Source organism: Helianthus annuus, chromosome 6, assembly GCF_002127325.2.
Source record: "Helianthus annuus cultivar XRQ/B chromosome 6, HanXRQr2.0-SUNRISE, whole genome shotgun sequence".
In the NCBI taxonomy this organism is placed as follows: Eukaryota; Viridiplantae; Streptophyta; class Magnoliopsida; order Asterales; family Asteraceae; genus Helianthus; species Helianthus annuus.
Window position 1 is genome coordinate 565,765 of NC_035438.2, and position 19,517 is coordinate 585,281.

General features: G+C 37.9%; 3 protein-coding genes across 7 annotated transcripts; all 3 read left to right on the plus strand.

The window, feature by feature from the left end:
• The first annotated feature begins 293 nt into the window (after nt 1–293).
• On the plus strand, nt 294–7,163 carry LOC110864226 (DNA-directed RNA polymerase III subunit rpc3-like). 3 transcript variants are annotated; one of them, XM_022113247.2, is made up of 11 exons: nt 294–350; nt 432–568; nt 693–845; nt 929–1,030; nt 5,459–5,570; nt 5,637–5,780; nt 5,953–5,990; nt 6,070–6,162; nt 6,240–6,323; nt 6,625–6,771; nt 6,873–7,163. In XM_022113247.2, exons 1-11 carry the CDS (start codon nt 314–316, stop codon nt 7,005–7,007), a joined length of 1,182 nt encoding a protein of 393 aa, XP_021968939.1. In that variant the 5' UTR covers nt 294–313; the 3' UTR covers nt 7,008–7,163. The 3 variants fall into 3 exon arrangements, with proteins under 3 accessions (XP_021968939.1, XP_021968941.1, XP_021968942.1); XM_022113249.2 differs by lacking the exon at nt 294–350 and having other exon boundaries at nt 430–568; nt 641–845; XM_022113250.2 differs by lacking the exon at nt 294–350 and having other exon boundaries at nt 510–609.
• Nucleotides 7,164–8,997: 1,834 nt separating this feature from the next.
• LOC110864225 (60S ribosomal protein L22-2-like) lies at nt 8,998–10,615 on the plus strand. The gene is made up of 3 exons (XM_022113246.2): nt 8,998–9,128; nt 9,199–9,429; nt 10,302–10,615. The coding sequence occupies exons 2-3, from the start codon at nt 9,206–9,208 to the stop codon at nt 10,444–10,446; spliced, it is 369 nt and encodes a 122-aa protein (XP_021968938.1). The 5' UTR covers nt 8,998–9,128; nt 9,199–9,205; the 3' UTR covers nt 10,447–10,615.
• Nucleotides 10,616–12,168: 1,553 nt separating this feature from the next.
• On the plus strand, nt 12,169–16,588 carry LOC110864224 (mediator of RNA polymerase II transcription subunit 28). Of its 3 annotated transcripts, none has more exons than XM_022113245.2 (4): nt 12,169–12,289; nt 13,647–13,837; nt 14,336–14,448; nt 16,277–16,588. In XM_022113245.2, exons 2-4 carry the CDS (start codon nt 13,666–13,668, stop codon nt 16,409–16,411), a joined length of 420 nt encoding a protein of 139 aa, XP_021968937.1. In that variant the 5' UTR covers nt 12,169–12,289; nt 13,647–13,665; the 3' UTR covers nt 16,412–16,588. The 3 variants fall into 3 exon arrangements, with proteins under 3 accessions (XP_021968937.1, XP_021968936.1, XP_035830184.1); XM_022113244.2 differs by having other exon boundaries at nt 12,283–12,585; nt 16,277–16,524; XM_035974291.1 differs by lacking the exon at nt 12,169–12,289 and adding an exon at nt 12,290–12,717 and having other exon boundaries at nt 13,194–13,837.
• Nucleotides 16,589–19,517: the final 2,929 nt, after the last annotated feature.

The following is a 19,517-nucleotide window of genomic DNA, read 5'->3' on the forward strand; positions in this document are numbered from 1 at the left end:
ATCGGCACGGACCACTTTCTTTCACGAATATTTTATTAACTTAAATTCGTCTTTAAAATATAAAGTATGAAATTTAGTCTCTAAACTATGAAATCTCCGAGTTTGAGAAAATTCACCGACATTGTTAGTAATTTTTTTTTAAATTTACAATGTTGAACGTAAATGGCTAAGCTACTTGACATTTTATGTGACACTAAATGGCCCCTATAACTAAATTGTTCAAATCTGACCAGCCATTCAAAAGATCACCTTTTGTGTTTACTTGTACATCATGTTAGCTTAGTTATACGGTAGGTTATCGTTGAATCAAAATATGGATAGGTATAAGGATAAACATAAGGCAAGCGGAGGTTAGTCCCGTTGTAATCTTTTTTTCAATAGAGGTTGTTTAAGTTTTAACACGCGTGCTAAAACTTTTCATTACCGTGTAGAAAATAGCAGTGCTACGAATGTGGTACGTGAAAACTTCGGTAAACTTGCTCAGGCCCGTTATATTGAAAGGTGCCCTGCGCATGAACCGTTTCTTGAACCACTAGAGGAAGGTGCAAAGAAACGAGCTAAGTCTAAGGTAACAACTGGTTCACTATCAATTATTAGCCATATTAAAAGGTATTTTTTTAATGCCATATTTGTCCCTTAGGTTTGGCCATTTTTGCGACTTTCGTCCATACTTGTGAATTTGCTTCTTTCAGATAGCTGATGCTACACAAACCTTAGAGGCGCGATCATTAGCTGCCGCAACTCCCATGGAATCACAGAGATTTTTAGTTGAGGAAGATACATTGATCGGTGGGGCCCTTGAAGATAACAAAAAATCTTCCATTACAGACATTGTTGGTGAAAAGGTCGGTCATCATATCTATTTAAAAAAACGTGTATTGTTATCTTTTTAAGTTGATCAACACCTGATACATGCGGTGTTTTACAGCGCAAGCTCGAACCTGAAACAGAGAGTTGGGCAACAAATGATCATAAAGAAATACTTTGGCGTGTCAATTTTGAGGAACTTGTACGGCGTCTACGCCATAAGGTTTTTTCTCCTCTCACATATTTTCGTAAATTTTGTATGTATGTGTGTATATATATATATATATGAAGTGTCAAGTGCATACAAAACACAATATTCCTGAATGGATACTTCATTAACTACGAAACCAAGGCTTAAATAGCCAAACCATTACAACGTTCATAAACTACTTAACCGAAAAACTAGGAAGACTCAACAGAAAACAAGACCTAGCCTACCCACTAACGTAAACAAAAGAGTCCTAAAGACCCGGTTTATTTGACCCAGAAACAAAATGCAGAAATAATAAAACCTTAGAATAATAGAATATTCTAAGATGCACTCCCATGTTGCCCACGTGAAATCCCTGTCTTCATAAATTCCAATATCCTCCCCTTAAACAGGAACTCTATTAAGCATCCTGTTTAACTTCACATACTCCCAAGGCCTCTCTTATCTCATTGAACGTTTCTTGCTTGACTGGCTTGGTCATCCCATCAGCTAACTGCTGCTTTGTTCCACAAAATTCCAGCTTAATCACTTGTTTCTCAACCAGTTCCCTTAAATAATGATAGCGAATATCTATATGCTTGGTTCTTCTATGCATAACTGGATTTTTGGACATCTTTATTGTAGACGTATTGTCACAATTGATCTTGACTGTACCCACTTTTCCATCCATTTCTTCAAGGAGGCCCTTCAACCAGACACAATGACATGCACATATCCCAGCTGCTACATATTCCGCCTCAGTTGAGGACAAAGTGACTATCTCTTGCTTCCTTGAACACCAACATATAGCTGCACTACTCAATAGACACACATAACCTGAAGTGCTTCTTCTATCCTCATTATCTCTAGCATAATTGCTGTCTGCAAACACCATTAACCCTTCTTTCTTCCTTTTGTCATACTTTAACCCATAGTTCAACGTACCTTTCACATACCTCAGAATTCTTTTTGCAGCTAGATAGTGATCCTCCCTCGGCTTTGACATGAACCTGGAAATGAGGCTTACAACATACATAATGTCTGGTCTTGTAACTGTCAAATACATGAGGCTTCCAACCAAACTTTTGTACATTTTTCCATCCACATCCTCCCCTGATCCAAGCTTGGTCAATATTGTTCCAGGAACCATAGGAATATACACCGAGTTAGCTTCTTCCATGCCAAATCTCCGCATTATTTCTTTAGCATACTGGTTCTGATTAATCTCTATAGCATCCTTAGTTTGCTTCACTTCAACTCCTAAGAAAAACCTCATGAGACCCAAGTCAGTCATTGCAAACTCCTTCATCATGGATCTTTTAAACTCTTCACAGATTCTCTTGTCACTTCCTGCATAAATTAGATCATCTACATACAAGCTCACCATCAAAACCTTTGCTTCAGACCTTTTAATGAATAATGTGTGATCATGATCACTCCTTTTAAATCCTTCCTTCTTGAAATATGATTCAATTCTGTGATACCAGGCTCTTGGGGCCTGCTTTAACCCATACAATGCTCTCTTAAGTTTGTATACCTTTTCTTCCTCTCCCTTCTTCACAAAGCCTTCTGGCTGCTCGACATAGACCGTTTCATTCAACTCACCATTTAAGAACGCACTCTTTACATCTAGTTGGTACACCAGCCATTCCTTTCTTGCTGCGACTGCTAGAAATGCTCTTATTGTGTCCCATCTAGCAACAGGAGCAAAGACTTCATTATAATCTATACCTTGTTTTTGAGCATAGCCTTTAACCACCAACCTGGCCTTGTACTTTTCCACCTCACCCTTTTCATTTAACTTTGTTTTGTACAGCCATTTCACCCCTATTGGTTTTATCCCTGGAGCTGCTCTAACCAACTCCCACGTCTGATTACTTTCAATTGCATCAATTTCTGCTTTCATTGCTACTATCCATTTCTTATCACGAGCAGCTTCTTCATAGCTTGTAGGATCTTCTATTGAACTGTATAAGGCCATCATATCTTCCTCAGCATAACTGACATAATAATCTTTCATCCAAGCTGGTGTTTTTTTAACTCTGCTGGTTGCAGCTGTATTAGATTGTTCAGGGGCATGAATATCATTTTCGGGAATTTCATGATCGCTGCCTTCATCTTCATCAGTTTGTGAGTGAATTTCTTCATTATTTTCACTTGCTTCTTCTGCTTGTGTCTCTCCTGGTTGCGTTGCATTGTTATCAGGTTCACTCATGCCGGCTATCACAGCTTCTTCTTCACTAATCAACTCTTCTTCTATTTCCTTTCTAGACAACCAATCCCAACTCTTTTCTTCATCAAACGTAACATCCCTACTTATCACAAGTTTCTTGCTTGATGGGTCATAAAGTCTGTACGCTTTTGACTCTATGCTCACACCAAGGAAGATACACTTGTGACTCTTGTCATCCAACTTTGTTCTCAACTGGGTTGGAATATGAGCATACCCGATGCTTCCAAATACTCGGAAGTGCCTCACACTAGGCTTGACACCTGACCACAGTTCTTCAGGGACCTTTTTATCCAAGGCCCGAGTAACTGTTCTGTTAAGGATATGACAAGCCCACATCACAGCCTCAGCCCAGAAAAACTTGGGCATTTTCTTCTCATTAAGCATGCACCTTACCATGTTCATAAGAGTTCTGTTTCTTCTCTCTGCCACCCCATTTTGCTGGGGTGTGTAGGCAGCTGTAAGCTGCCTTTTTATTCCTTCCTTTTCACAGAATTCTTTGAACTCTTGAGAAGTGAACTCTCCCCCTCTATCACTTCTTAGGCATTTGAGTTTATTATTAGTTTCATTTTCAACTAACGTTTTGAAACTTTTAAAGTGTTCAAATGCCTCCCCTTTTGTGCCCAATACATAAACCCACGTCTTCCTTGAATAATCATCAATAAAAACAAGTACATACCTCTTGTTGCCTTGAGATATTGGTTTTATAGGCCCACAAATGTCTGTATGCACGAGTTGCAGCCTCTCTGATGCACGCCATGTACTTTGCTTTGGAATTTCTACCCGATTCTGCTTGCCAATGGCACAAACTTCACACACTTTGGTCTTTTGAGCCACCTTGGGTAAACCATCAACCAGGTTATTGAATTGCATAATTCTGAGGGCTTTGTGATTTGCATGACCAAACCTCCTATGCCATAAATCATCTCCTGCGGTGATTAGCATGCAGCTGCTTGATTCTTCTCTAGTAACCAGGACAGGAAACATTCGATTTCTTGTCATCTTAGAAGTTATGATCAATCCCTTCACTGGATGATAAGCTCTGCCATAACCTTCTTTGAAGACAAATGTTATTCCCTTATCTTGAAGCTGTCCCACACTAATTAGGTTAGAGGTTAACTCAGGGGCAAAATACACTTGAGTTATGATCTGAGTTATTCCATTAACTCTCAATTTCACATCACCAATTCCTTTTACTTCTAACCTTTTGTCATTCCCTAACTTGACTGAGTGATTGAAACTCATGTCAAGTTTAGTGAACCAAGATTTATCTCCTGTCATATGATTGGAACATGCAGAGTCCATAAACCATACCTTTTCCTTTCCATCCTTTACCGATTCATGAGTTGCTTTTATCACCTTCTCTTCTTGTTCATATTTCTCAACATCAACTGTAGCCATCAGCAGCAGCTCTTCACTCTCATCATATTCAGCATAGTTTAGTGTTTTCTCATCAGCGGGACATTCATACTGGAAGTGGCCCATCTTGTGACATTTGTAACATTCAACTGTACTTTTGTCAAATGAACTCCTCCCTCGTCCTCTGCCTCTTCCTCTACCATATGAAGATCTTCCTCTACCTCTTCCTCTGCCATAAGATGTTTCTTGTTCCACCTTCATAGTTCTTCCTCTGGGTGGGTGTTGCTTGTTCCCCGGCCTTAATCTCTGCATACCCATCTTCTACTACACTCCAACATTCCTTTGATTGGATGAGATTCTTCATGACCATACTCCAGTGGTCATAATCTCCGTCAAACTTCGGTACATGGGTTGCCTGGAAATGACTCTCTTCTGTCATCGTTCTTGTGCAGCAACACTTCCTTTTTTCTCGAACAACTGATCACACTCACTCTCTAATGGATCTCACAATTGTGCTCTGATACCACTTGAAGTGTCAAGTGCATACAAAACACAATATTCCTGAATGGATACTTCATTAACTACGAAACCAAGGCTTAAATAGCCAAACCATTACAACGTTCATAAACTACTTAACCGAAAAACTAGGAAGACTCAACAGAAAACAAGACCTAGCCTACCCACTAACGTAAACAAAAGAGTCCTAAAGACCCGGTTTATTTGACCCAGAAACAAAATGCAGAAATAATAAAACCTTAGAATAATAGAATATTCTAAGATGCACTCCCATGTTGCCCACGTGAAATCCCTGTCTTCATAAATTCCAATAATATATTGTCTTTAACTCTTTTATTATATGTGGTCTACTACAGTCATGTGTTTCCCGTGTGACGGAACGTGTGGATAGTGTAGCTGGCATCGTCCTAAGTGCAATATTTGAGGCAAGTAGAAAAGAGGAAACTAGTGTGAAAACAGAAAAAACAGGTTGGTTACCTTTTACGTTTTTTGACGGGTACGGTTGTGGTTGTAATATATTTCTGTGATGTACAGTTCCGCTTCTCTTGGAAACCATCTATGAGGAAGCAATGAAGACTGAAGAAGGTCGAAGTTTGACTTTAGAGCGTGTTCGGGCCGCCCTTGTCCAATTGGGCTGCGAACTTCCAACAATCGGGATTGATGAAACATATAGCATAGGTACAGTTTGACCCATTTTACATTTGTTTGACCCGTTCCCCTTTTAGTTGACTTTCAGTTTGACCCAGTAACTTTTGACTCATTTTAAGTAAATCGGTTGAAAATGCCACCTGTTATTTAAAAAAGAACTATTTTAATATATTTGGATTTGACTGTATTGTTATTTACACAGACTTGAAGAAAATCATTTTTCAGGCTCAAGCCCAGGAGGTTTGCTCTCTCTTATAATATTATATTATAATGGAAGAAAATATACTTTTTAATCTCCTACGCGTTTCTTGTTTTGCAGGTTGAATCCATTGTGCTGAAAAAATATGGAAGGGAGGCTTACAGGATATTCAGGTTGCTATCTGAACGTGAACGGCGTATTGAGACAGATAAGGTAGTCGAATCTTTTGTTAATGATGTTTCTTTTTCGTTCGTAAATAATCTTATGTTTGTTGTTATACCTTTTGAAAGATATCCAGCACTACATTTGTTGAAAAGAAAGATGCACTGAAGATTCTTTTTCAGCTATGGAAAGATGATTATTTGAATCTTGAGGTACCGTCTTAAAGCTTTGTCATTTCGGGTTGTATTTTATCTATTCGTAAAATTTTGAAACTTGGCCTAAATTAGTCCGGTTGAATGTCACCCAAAGTGTTTTCAGACGCTTAAAACCCCTTATACAGAAAAAACACTAAAGTATGATGCTGCCCTCAACAACAACAACAACAATATTATTATTATTAATTTATATTAATATATAAGAATATTGTTTGTATAATCTTATTAAGTATATAAATATAGAAAAAAACACTAAAGTATGATGCTGCCGTCAACATCTTTTGTTGATTTGTTTCAGAGAGTTGGAAACGAAGCTCAGAAAATGGAGATTATGTTGTGGGAATTGAATAAACGTTCCGTTTGGGAACAAGTTTTAGATGATATGTATCATGCTGCCCTCAACTTAAAACTTCGCCTTGTACATGAGCTTGATCATGCACAAGATGTATGTATTTTCCCCTTTGTTTTTGTTGATTTGTAAAAATAACAATGGTGGTGCTGGTGGTATTGATAATAAGCTATGTTTTGTTTAAAATGTGTTTGCAGTTGCTTAAGGGAAAAAGCTTAAAGGAAGGAGATGAAGCGGCAAACATGCGCAAAAAAGCGCACGACAAATGGAAGGTTCTGGAAGCTTCTTTTATGATTCTTGATGATGCCATTATGCTATTTCATGACTTTTAAGTTTTAAGCATGATGATAGACAGCAACCAACCCAGCTTTGTTTTTCATAATTCAATAGGTATATATATCTATCTACACATGTGTTTTCATTATTCAATTGGATGAACTTTTTGGGGAATTCTATGGTTTGGCAATGTTATTATGGTGTATTCATTATTCATGTGTTTTCATTATTCAGTTGCCCTCCCTCATCAGCCACCCCGCAAGCAAACGTAGCGCTGCGAATGCATATGTTGGGGTGGGTGCATGCAAATTCTATTTCATTATTTTTTTACCATGGATATGTTGTATCAAGCAAAGTCCAACATGATTTATTAAGGAAATCCAAGTATGAAAGAAAGAAAGTAGTCTAGAAGACGGGGAGGGTTGGCGGGAAGCGTACAGTACAAGCATCCATAGTTTCTCATACACCACAAGATGGTCCCATCCACTTTACTTTGCTCGAGCAACGATATTCTATCTTCAAAAAACTTCTTCTTTGCATCTTCCTCAATCATCCCATTCACCACCTGTCATGTCACAGCCACTGCCACCCATTTATATATGTTTGCGCGTATATAAAGAAAACAAAACGGTACCTTGAGTGCAGTGCCCAAGGCCGGCCATGAGAATTCTTGTACCCCGTTCGAGCTCGAAAAAACATGCCCTCGGGCCTTAACGAAATAAATAATTTAAACTAGTTTTTCATACAACCGTGAACCGTTGACAAAAATATAGTATTCGATAAACAATGCAATTAACAAAATACAAAATATAGTATTCGAATATGTGACATGCAGTAAAAACTAATAAACTAATAGCTAACCAATGATTCGTGAAGTTTTCCTTGCATTCTTGATAGCAAATAAGTGAATCAACTCTTCACAGTTTAAATCATACCTGAATTCGACAAAAAAAAAAAAAAAAAAAGAATACGGGCCTGAATTTGACAATCGTTTTTGTATAAACCAACAATTTAGTCTTCAGCACAACAGAAAAAGGGTATGAATTCAACAATAACTAATCGCCTAAACAAGAGTCTGAATTCGACAAAAAGAAACATAATAATTAATAACTAATAAGGGTCTGAATGAGTGAATTCGACCAAAGACAAAACATAACAACTGAAGTACTGAACAATGGTCGATTGACGATTAATGTTTTGATGTTTACTTGAATACGTGATTCGTGATCGTGAGACTGAGTTCTTCGAACAGACTCTATGCGTGGTGGCCCGTGGTTGTGTGCAAGACTGAAATCGAAGAACAATCGAAGAACAAAAGAGTGCAAACTCTGTGAGTTCTTCGTCGAACCAGGTCTGTCTCCTACTCTGGTGCTATACGACGTTTCAATATCCACAAGGCACTAGTTGCCGCCCAACATGGACTAATTGTTTTTTATTAGTTTTTAAAATCATTTGGGTATTGGGCTCACTAACCTAATCCCAATGGGCTAACTAATCGAAACCATATGATTTTTTTTGTAAGTGTCCTAATTGTTTGGAATAATCCATTCGATGTTTGCGATGTTCTCGCGCTGCAACGCGCGCGGGTGTTATTGCTAGTTAAATTTAAAAATAGACTATAATTTTTATTTCCACAATGATAAAATTTCTAAAAGATAAAGTTTATATCTTATAGCATATAAAATATAAATAATATAATTAAACTTTTTATATTGGCATGCAAATAAGGTAATAAATTCCAGGCCCAGTCCATGGCTTTATAGCCTAGTGGCATCTTGGTGGTGGGATAAGACTTTGTGACCAATAGGTCTTGCGTTCGATTTCCACAAGAGGGTTTTTCCTATATTTATTGGGTTTTCTCCTGAATTGGTGTATACGCCTTATGTCTAGTGGAGATGGATATGATCGGGTGGTTCCGCTGGTGGCACGATGATACTCCAGTGGTCCGTCAGTGATCCAAATTTGCCGTTCAAAAAAAAAAAAGAAAAAAGAAATTCCAGCCCATTGGTAACAAACGTGGGCTTACTTTACAACGCTATGGATCGGATCATCAAAGTGGACAAACCGGGCTCGACCCAACCCACTTAATAACCCTAATTTAAAACCCTAAAACACAAATTCCACCATCTCATCGCATTCCAGTTGCAGTTGGCCTCCGTCTTCGAATCCAGCAGCAGGTATGTAATTGTGCAAAATCTGCTAATAATGTCGTCAATCGAGTATTCTGATTGCTCGTTTGTGGTTCAGGAGCAAGATGAGTCATGGAGGAGCGAAGGGCGGGAAGAAGAAGCAATCGACGTTCGTGATTGATTGCGGGAAGCCTGTTGAGGATAAGATCATGGAGATTGCATCTCTTGAGAAGTTTCTTCAGGAGAGAATCAAGGTTGGTGGCAAAGCTGGAAATCTCGGTGACTCCGTTACCATTTCCCGTGAAAAGAACAAGATCTCCGTCACTGCTGATAGCAACTTCTCCAAAAGGTAGTATTATTAATATACTCACTCGTGTCTCTATATACTTACAGTTTATTAGTTTTATGCATATTTATCTCTATTGTTCTGGTTGGTTTAGTTAGTTAATACATGAATTTATGACTGTATATTCATTAGGTGTTGATTTCATAATCACTTGCAAGTTTTTACTTTAATTGTGGTATATCACACCAAAATGTAACTTACTTAGAAATTTTTATTAATAATGTACATTACATAGATTAAGCCATGCGGTGACCTTTATCTTATTAATAATGCTGGATTAAAAAGGTTCTAGCCTTACGTCTACGTCACACGTGTGGTGCACGTGCACCATTGTTGTCAAAGGCTAACTTAAGGCACAGAGTGTGAGCTTGGGCAAGCGAGGGCACTAGATAAGACGCATTAAATAAATATATCATCTTTGGGGTTTTTGATTTGTTTTAGGTTTGTTTAGGGCTAGTTTAGGCTGGTTCTAGGCCAATTTTGGATGTTTTAGACTAGTTTGCCCGGAATTTGCAGAATCTGATCAAAGTTTGGCCGGAATTTTGTCCGAAGGTCGCTGGAGCACCTAGGTAGTAGCAATACGTTGTCCATACGCTTACCCCACCTTAGAGCCCAGTCGCACTCCCAAAGGGCCTTTGACAACATTGACGTGCCTTCAGGCTACTATATGTTTGTTTACATTGTTTCATTGAATGGAAATGGTGATTTTTTTTAACGAGTAATTCCACAAAGGCTGAGAGTCAACTGGAATCAGAATTTGAAAGTCATGCATTCATTGGTTTAAAAGTGCATGCAGCATGTATTTATCTTGTTGATCATTATTATTTCATTATCCAATTTATATTAACACGTAAAACTGCTTGCGTATTTTTCAGGTATTTGAAATACCTAACAAAGAAATACTTGAAAAAACACAATGTGAGGGACTGGCTTCGGGTGATTGCTTCTAACAAAGAACGCAATGTGTATGAGTTACGTTACTTCAACATTGCTGAGAACGAGGGCGAAGAGGAAGACTGAGCGGAAGGTTGACTTTGTTTTATGTTTGTTTTTCTACCTGGATTGGCTTTTAAAATATGTTATCAGATTTATTTTATCAACTGTATTCTGGTACAATTTTGAGTTTTAGGTGCTTTTGCACTGATCTTGATTTCACTTCCATGGCAAATGCATCTTTGATTCATCTAAACTAATTCTTGTTTATGGCATTTAAATTGAGCTTTTTAGAATTTCATCAAGTCATTGTTCTCTTAAAAAACATTGACGTGCATTCGGGCTACTATGTGTTAAGCTTTTGTATACACTTCATAACTTTGTACAGAAAACAGCAAATTAAATACCACTAAACAACTAAACATATCCGCAAACAATTTAGAACGTTTTGTAATGCATGAATTTATATGACGAGCATGGCTGTAAGAAGGTAAACAAACCTGTATTGTAGAGACAGTACGTGCACTTGTTGTGTGCACCCTGCTTCTAAAACATAATCACCTATATATCTCTATGAATGCTATTGTATAGGGATCTTCAAGGGATGCCTGTGTGTGTGTGAGGGATAGTTTGAGTCCTTGAGATTACTGTGATCTGTTGGCAATGGCATTGGGTGGCAATGTTGAGGTGCAGAAAATGGCAATGACAGAGAAATGAAGAAAACACACGAGTATTAAGTGATTGTTGTTTCAGCCTCCACAACACCATCATCATGTGATCACGAGGCCCGGAGGCAGTAATGTGTGTGTTTTGCATTGTGGGGTTGAGTTGGTGGGATAACGAAACGCTATGTATTTTTACAGCTTTGCGTGTTGTCGCAAAATTATTTAATTGCATCGTTTGGGTGGGGATGGATTCTAATTTCTTCACTTTCAAACCTTAATCCAATCCACCTTTCTTTTGCTAGTTGTATTTCACACTTATATACTAGTGTCAAACCGTAAAATATTGAAAAAAAAATAAGAATACAAAACTCAAAACTCTATAAAAAAATGAAATAATTCCTGATGAACCTACTGCCCAATAAGGTCTTGCTCGTAGAAACTTGGAGAAACATGTTTATGATTCTCCAAAGGTTTCGTATCTTATGTTGGCCCTCTAGGGATGAGCATTTGGTACTTGGTACAGCTACCGAATTTCCCATACCGATTTTTTCGATTCCGAATCGGTACCCACTTTTTAGCGTTTTCGGTACCAGTACGGTACCAATATTTTACCCTCAAATACCGGTACCGTCTCGGTACCGATACCCATATTTGGCGAATTTCGGTACCGGTATTTTTGGTACCAGTACGGTACTGATATTTTACTGAATTTACCTTCAAATATCGGTACCATTCCGGTACCGGTACCCATATTTGGCGAATTTCGGTTACAAACCGAATAACCCAAAATCGAACTGAATCGTATGACAAACCAGTTTTTATTCGATTATTCAGTTCGATTTGAAAGTGAAACCGAATAAGCACTTTGGTTTTCGACTCCATAATCCTGAATTCAGTTCTAACCAAATAACCTTATAACCCATATAATGACCTCTATCTTAGGTGGTGATTTTTAGTGCACAAAAGAGGGAGGGCCAAGTGGTTTTACACAAGCCATTAAATGCGTGGTTTTCTCCTGGGACGGGCCGCGTGTTTGACTCTAGCCTAATAATATTGTGGATTGAAGAACCGGATACTAGTACTACTACCTAAAATGGATATACAAGTGAAGTAGGTCCATTTATCTTAGCCCACTATGCAGCCAAGTAGCCCACAATATTTATCTTAGTTCTGAGCCCAGTTGTTAGCCCGCACCAGTTGTAATTGTGATCTGTCGACTTGAACTTGAAGAGGAAACCCTAAGACGACGAATCATTTCTGCTCCCGTAAGTCTATTTCCTTCCGGCTATCTGTTTTAATCTTAGTTATAATATAATCTTAGTTGGTTGAATTAGGGGTTTTTTCTTGTAGTAATTTAGTTAAATGTCAAAAACTCAAATACTACGGGTCTGTAGTTCTATACCATCATCCCAATTGTCAATAGCCCAGGTAGGTTAAATTAGGGTTTTAATCGCAGACGAATAGATGAGGGCACAAGGCGAATCACAGACAACCCAAACCCAGACCCTCTTCTCTTTCGTTTTTCATACCTAGGGTTAACATCGCATAAGATTCTTTTGAGGTAAACAGACTTTCTATTTATTTTGTGCTTTGTTGTTGAATTGTGAATTATGGAAGTTATGTTGGCTCTCTCTCTCTGGTTAGTAATTCAATGTGTACCACCTACCTTTGCTACTTTATCAAAATGATGTTAGTTGCAGTTACAACTTGCAAGCTTGGTTTTAAATTGCGTGATGCGCTCCGATGCGTTTAGTCCAAAAATCTGATGCGCGATGCGTGATGCGTGATGCGAGCGCATCACGTATGTGATGCGTTCTTTATAAAAAAAATAGTTAAAAATTATTTATACATAAAAACTTATAAAAACATACTTAAAGTAAAACAACTGACGTAATTAGAAGGTAAGAGTTGTGTTTTTTGGTTCAAATCAAGCATACTAAGATGTTAATTATGGAAAAAACCGAACACAGTTCATAAAATCTGGAAAAAAGCATAAAAAACAATGTTGCGCGCATCAGAGCGCATTATGCGATGAGCGCATTATGCGAAATGCGCGCAATATTCTCGCATCACGTAAACGCATCGCATCAGCTGTTGCGATGCGCTCTCATTAGCGCATCGGGCGCATCACGCATTATGCGCGCATTATGCGCGCGTTTTAAAACCAAGCTTGCAAGTAATTCTCTATATGTGTTGTTGTGTCTTTCTATTCAAATATCATGTGAATTTAAGGTTACAACGACATACAAAGGAAACTCTGCCTGCCTACCTGCAGACACCAAACTTAAAAACCCATTTTAATTACTTTTGATGATATAATGATAGGCAATCAAGGAAACTACAAAGTGAGATAATTTAATGTAACATATACATGACTTTTGGTTTTTATGCACAACTGCCAAAATGGATAATCTTATCTGCGGTATCTATATTTTTATGTGAATTCCTCTCATATATGGTTGAAAAAAGTATGGCATTGTGCATAGATAATGACTTTTCGTTTTGCACACTTTTACTCTGTTGAATCGCTGATTTGCATGTCCAAATGGGATATTGATTTTCACCTTAGGCTCCAGTTCATGATTATTCTCTTACAATATTGTATGGTGTGTTATGTTTTAGCTAAGAGTAGGCTGTAAATATGGCTGAGAGACAATTGGGTGATCCACATGATACTCAGATGCATTCTCCTCAATCACAAACGAAAGATGATATGATTGGATATGTTATGGCGTTGGAGGCTGCTTTACTCCCATGTCTTCCTGCAAGAGAGCTTCAAGCTATTGATCGTTCTCCCCACCCTTCACATCAGAGTGAGCAACCTCTTGTCTTTCGTTTAAGGACACTTTGGTAATTTTGCTCAATAATGTTGGTGATTTGACATTTTTTAAATGGGCTAGTATGGTATAATTTAGTGGCATGTCAAGTCACCTGACCACTACATCACAAAATGAGCTAGTTTGTTAACTGTACTTTCTTGAAATGGTTAAGTCTGATAATTTAATGAAAACAGCTTCATCATAATAATGCTACATAAGCAAGAAACCTGTTATTAGATGATCAAATTACCAAATTAGCCCATTTCAAAACGTATCATTTCCTGCTTGAAACATTATTGAGTGTAGAAAGAACTTAGTTGCAATATGCTCATGAATATGATGTTCTTTCATTTCATTACGTGAGGATATTGTAGCATATTGATGTGTTATTGCTATACGTGTGTTAGATTCTTTTAATCAGGAATGCTGACACAGTGACAGATTCGTGGTTTCCTAGCTAGTTTATATGAACTCTTTTGTTTTTCTTTTCAGTTGATGTAGAGAGGCATGCTAGAGATTTCATGGAGGCTGCTAAAAAACTCCAACTGTACTTTATCAGTTTGCAGCGTGAGGATCAGCCAACCAAAGAAGAAATCTTGCAAAAGGTAATCAACTCCTGCATGATATGATCTTTATGATTTTTGTTTTGTTTTTAGTTTCAAACTAGTGGTGAATCCCCGCGTTGCGGGGCATGTGTCGTAAAACTGTGCTAAGTCGTAAGAAAATGATGACGACTAAAACTGAGCAAAATCTTAAAAAGCAAAAACGTGAATTTGTACTGCCACGTGACATAAAAAAAGTAAGACAAACACGAACATATACCACGACCCAACGTAAAACGTAGTCGAACTCAAATTTATATCGGCACGGACCACTTTCTTTCACGAATATTTTATTAACTTAAATTCGTCTTTAAAATATAAAGTATGAAATTTAGTCTCTAAACTATGAAATCTCCGAGTTTGAGAAAATTCACCGACATTGTTAGTAATTTTTTTTTTAAATTTACAATGTTGAACGTAAATGGCTAAGCTACTTGACATTTTATGTGACACTAAATGGCCCCTATAACTAAATTGTTCAAATCTGACCAGCCATTCAAAAGATCACCTTTTGTGTTTACTTGTACATCATGTTAGCTTAGTTATACTTATTTAAAGGTAAATTATATTGCAAAATTAGGACAGATCGTTTGAAATTATTGTCACTCATCGAGAAATTGATTAAAAGTATTGTTGACTTCATCTCTACTACCTTATCTCTTCTGTTTGTTGCTTTTTTTCCTTTTCATGCAGCCCCTCTTTTTTTTTATAATCTCTTGTTCATCTCCATCATTCCAGTTCACCGCCAATGCCACCGCCACCATCTAACTTCTCCAACTGTTCACCTACACCTCACCATCCTCTCCCAATCTGTTTTCTCTCTCTCTCTCCCGTATGCGTACTGCCCACCACCATTCCCTCCCCAATCTCTCTCTGCCTCTCTTTATCATCCATCACCGTCGAAACCGTCGGCCCTCCCCCATCTCTTTTAGTCACAAAACCAGGCAAGGGGGTCCGGTGGTGACGATAGTTCCAAGATGGCGCTTCTGGTGTTGCATATGCCAGATCCAACACCAGACGTCGTCTTATTTTCCGGAAGCCGCTGCATGTGTGGAGATTCCGTTCAATCTTTGCTTTGTACGCCGGAACTCTAGCAGCCGGTGTTTGTGTTTTCCTCTCGCTCTCTTTCTCGGAAAAACACCGGTGGTGGCAAAGAGGCATGGGCGCTTCAAACACTTGTACCTCATGTTTCAGACGGTTGTACTATATTAAAAAATTCAGATGGCCCGGCCTATTCACAGTGTAAGCTAGGTTCTCTTGTTTCATTTAAAATCTGGATTTTGAAAGTTTTTCTAGATTAATTGGAGGAATTGAACAAATAAGGTAGAAAACAAAGAGGAAATCTGATGTGGCCTTTTGAATCGGTGGGTTTCTCGGGACAAAGAAAACACAAAAGATGAAAATTCAATAAGGAAGACTAAAGTGCATGAAATCCTAAAATCTGAATTGACCAATCAAACTCAGTACTGTAGCTAAGCTTGACGTGAAATGTTATATTATACAGTAATAAGTCCTGAGCTGGTAATGTTGAATCTAAGTGGTTAGTCTGTTTTAGTAGTTATATGTGTTATCTCCTGAGCTGGTGGTAATTTGATCACTTAGTTACGACTTTGTTGCTTATGTGGCATATATCTAATGAGGTGTCTTATCACTAAATTACCAAATTAAACCAGTTCAAACTAGTATCAAAATGCAATAAGCTGTTATTGAGAAGCTATTGTGGTGTAACTTTTCTAAAAGAGCATGTTAAGTAGTAAAAGGCGAGTAAGTTGGTATTCTATGATGTTATTGTGGGTGGGTGTGTAATTTTGAAAGGATATTGGTGCTGCAGGATATTGCGATGATGGAGGAAGAAGTGAAGACAAAGACTGATCTTATAAAAAAGCAGGAAAGATTGATTCAAGGGTGGAGAAAAGAGCTAAAAGACCAATTAGAGAAACATAATGTGGAGTTGGAGAGGGTTTAAATGTATGTATGATCACAATTCATTCTCTTGTGTTGATTAATTCACATTATTTAGTCTGTATTTTACACTTGTTCCCTTGAAGAGCCTCGCTCGAGATGTTTGTTTTGTACTTACAGGCATTTCTTGAATTCTGCATTATTAAGAATAGAAATAAATAACTCAATCTTGAACCAAAAACATCTCACATTGATTGATTTACCATTAATTAAATCAGAGAGAAAGAAACAAATGTGCATGTACTACTGATCAACATAGCAATGGTACGTCGTCAAATGGGTTAAACTTAAAAAGAAACATCTGTTAAACAATTAGAATTATAATGTAAATTTTGTAATTGCATTTGACGTGCCAACTTTATTATATAAAGTGAACCTTTCTTTACATGAGAAATTGTTTCTGGAGCCTTACTTTTGACCTTCATAGGATAGGATTACAACTTATCTCCATTTTAAGACTTAACCTAGCTGGCAATGTATCTTTTTGCATCAAATATTGATGACTAGAAATAGTGAACTCGTTGGAGAGTGACAGTGTATACATATACAGAATTCACTCCCATAACTTAGGACAACACCAAGCAATAACAAATGCGGTACCTTTATTGTCATGCTTCTTTCGTTTTTTTCCCGGGGTACAAAAGTGTCATCTACTTCTGCTGACTTTGTTTGTGCATATTGTATTCTATGTAAGCCTTAAAATTGAACAATGAAAACATTGATTATAAATGGCCAAACCACCTAATATCATATAAACTTCTGCTATATGGCCAAGATTTAGGGACGGGGTGTTTTGAGTTAGGTTATTAAAAAACAGCTTCTGCATGAAGCAAAATCCATCTCTATGGGACTTTTGGAGTCCCAACATCATAATAGAAACAATAAATAATATATAATAGTCCAAAAGCTCAAATGATTATTCTCCATTAATACAAACCACTCAGTTAAAAAAAGCTATAGCCTACACTAGACAACTTGCTATACTTTCCAGTTATAAGTTTTTGAACCGAATATATAAGACCATTCACAATAAGGGTGGATGGTATAATGTGCGGTGAGTGGTGCGGGGAGTGGGAGTCACCGATCGGTGACTATACCCACTTGATTGAGTTATGCGGTGAGTTGGAGAGAGTGTACACAAATCAGTGGCGGACCCAAGATTTTTTTCCTGGGGGTGCGGAAATTTTTTAAAGATTTTAGACCCCTAGCTACAGAAAAAAATCGGTTCATAGCGGGTCGGATCGGGTCGAGTCATGTAAAACAAGTAAAAACAAACAAACAAAGTTTCATAGCGGGTAGAATCAGATCAGGTCGGGTCGGGTCCATTTCAATTCTCAAACAATCAAACCCTAGTTCTTAACTTCCTATCACATTAACAAACAAAAAAACATCAAAGTTCAAACCATCCCTACTTTTATTTCTCTTAATCATTCAATAAAAGAACAAAAAAACTTATCTATAACATACCTTGGACTTTAATTAGAATAATTCGGCGAAAAAAAGTGGTTCAACCCCTTTCCTCTTGAGAAATTGCGGCATAACTTCCCTACTCATTGTTCATTCCTAATCCTATCACATACAAAATAAACAAGGATCTTCAAGTGTTCAACAATAGCCCATGTTCCTTAATTTTCAATTTAAAATTTTGAATTTCAAGCCCTAGTAATTATTATTTGCCAACCAACAATCATATAATCAACAAACATGTTTGCCAATCAAAATTTTGAATTTCAAGCCCTAGTAATTATTATAAGCCCTAGTAAAAAACATGTACCTGTCAGGGGCGGCCTGAATTAACCAGTTTGCAGCCGAAATTTTGCAGTCGCCGGCCGGAATTATGCTGTCGCTGGGCGCTGAAGTGAGGCATAGGGAGGGCTGGAGTCGCTAGCAAGTGGCAGCAATTTGGGTTTTTTTTTTTATTATGTGGACTGGTTTGTTTAACAAAACTAGTTGTTGGGTTGGGCTTGAATGAGTATTAAGTTATTGGGCTTGATAGATTGAATTGAAGTTCTATTAAAGGGGGTGTAGGCTAACTTGTTTACATAATTTGATCAGGTTTCAATCCGTGTTCACAATTTTTTTTACATAAATTCCTAACATTTTTTAAGGGGTGCAGACGAAAATTTCCAAGGGATGCAGTCGGAATTTTTCAAGGGGTGCGGACAAAAATTTCCAAGGAGTGCGGTCTGGATTTTTCGCGAAAAATACCACTAATTTTTTTTTTCAAGGGGTGTGGCCGCCCACCCACCCCATAACTTGGGTCCGCCCCTGACCAAAATCGGTGTATAGTCACAGAATGTGAGTGATGGAGTGATGGAGGAGAGAGAGAGGAGAGAGGAGAGAAGAACCAATCAAATTCTTTTATTTTTTAACCTACTCAAACACTCTAGAGTGATTAACCATACCCCTGATTGAGTAAAAAATAAGGAATAAAATAAGGAGTTTACATAGCATAATAAGTTTTCTGCTATTTTTTTTACCCATTATCCTCATCATCCATTTTTAGTTATTGTGGCCCACTATTGGAGACTCGTTTTTTTCTACAATAATGACTAAAACCAACCTAATGGTGGGCTCCCTGGTCCTTTTTAACCTAATGGTGGGCTCCCTGGTCCTTTTTAACTATATATAGATAGAGATAGATGATTGGTCAAGATTAAAAGAAAGAGTAAAAGGTGAAAAAAAGGGTAAAAGGTGAAAAAGTTTATGCATGTTCCAACGATACGATTAATTGCTAAAAATATCAAACTAGTACAACTTACACAATGATAACACACGTCTCTTGGCTATTCACACACACTAAAACATCCTGCTTTGATTAAAGCGGGACGCCTTAGTGTAAAGTCAACAGACAAGGACGGAGCATGTCAGTCCTTGTCTGTTGACCTGGTACCAAAGCGCCCCGCTTTGACCAAAACGGGGCATTTAGGTCAGAAAAGGACAAAGTGAGATGAGAAGAAAACGTGGGATTGTCAGACTAGAAGGTATGGGGGCCGGCTTGGCCCGGCGCCGGACCCCCACACCGCCCCCCTGGATCGGCTCCCGTCTCAAACGGCCACCCATAGCCGGGTGCGCCGCTCCTCCATTCAAAAAATATAGCCGTTGAACGG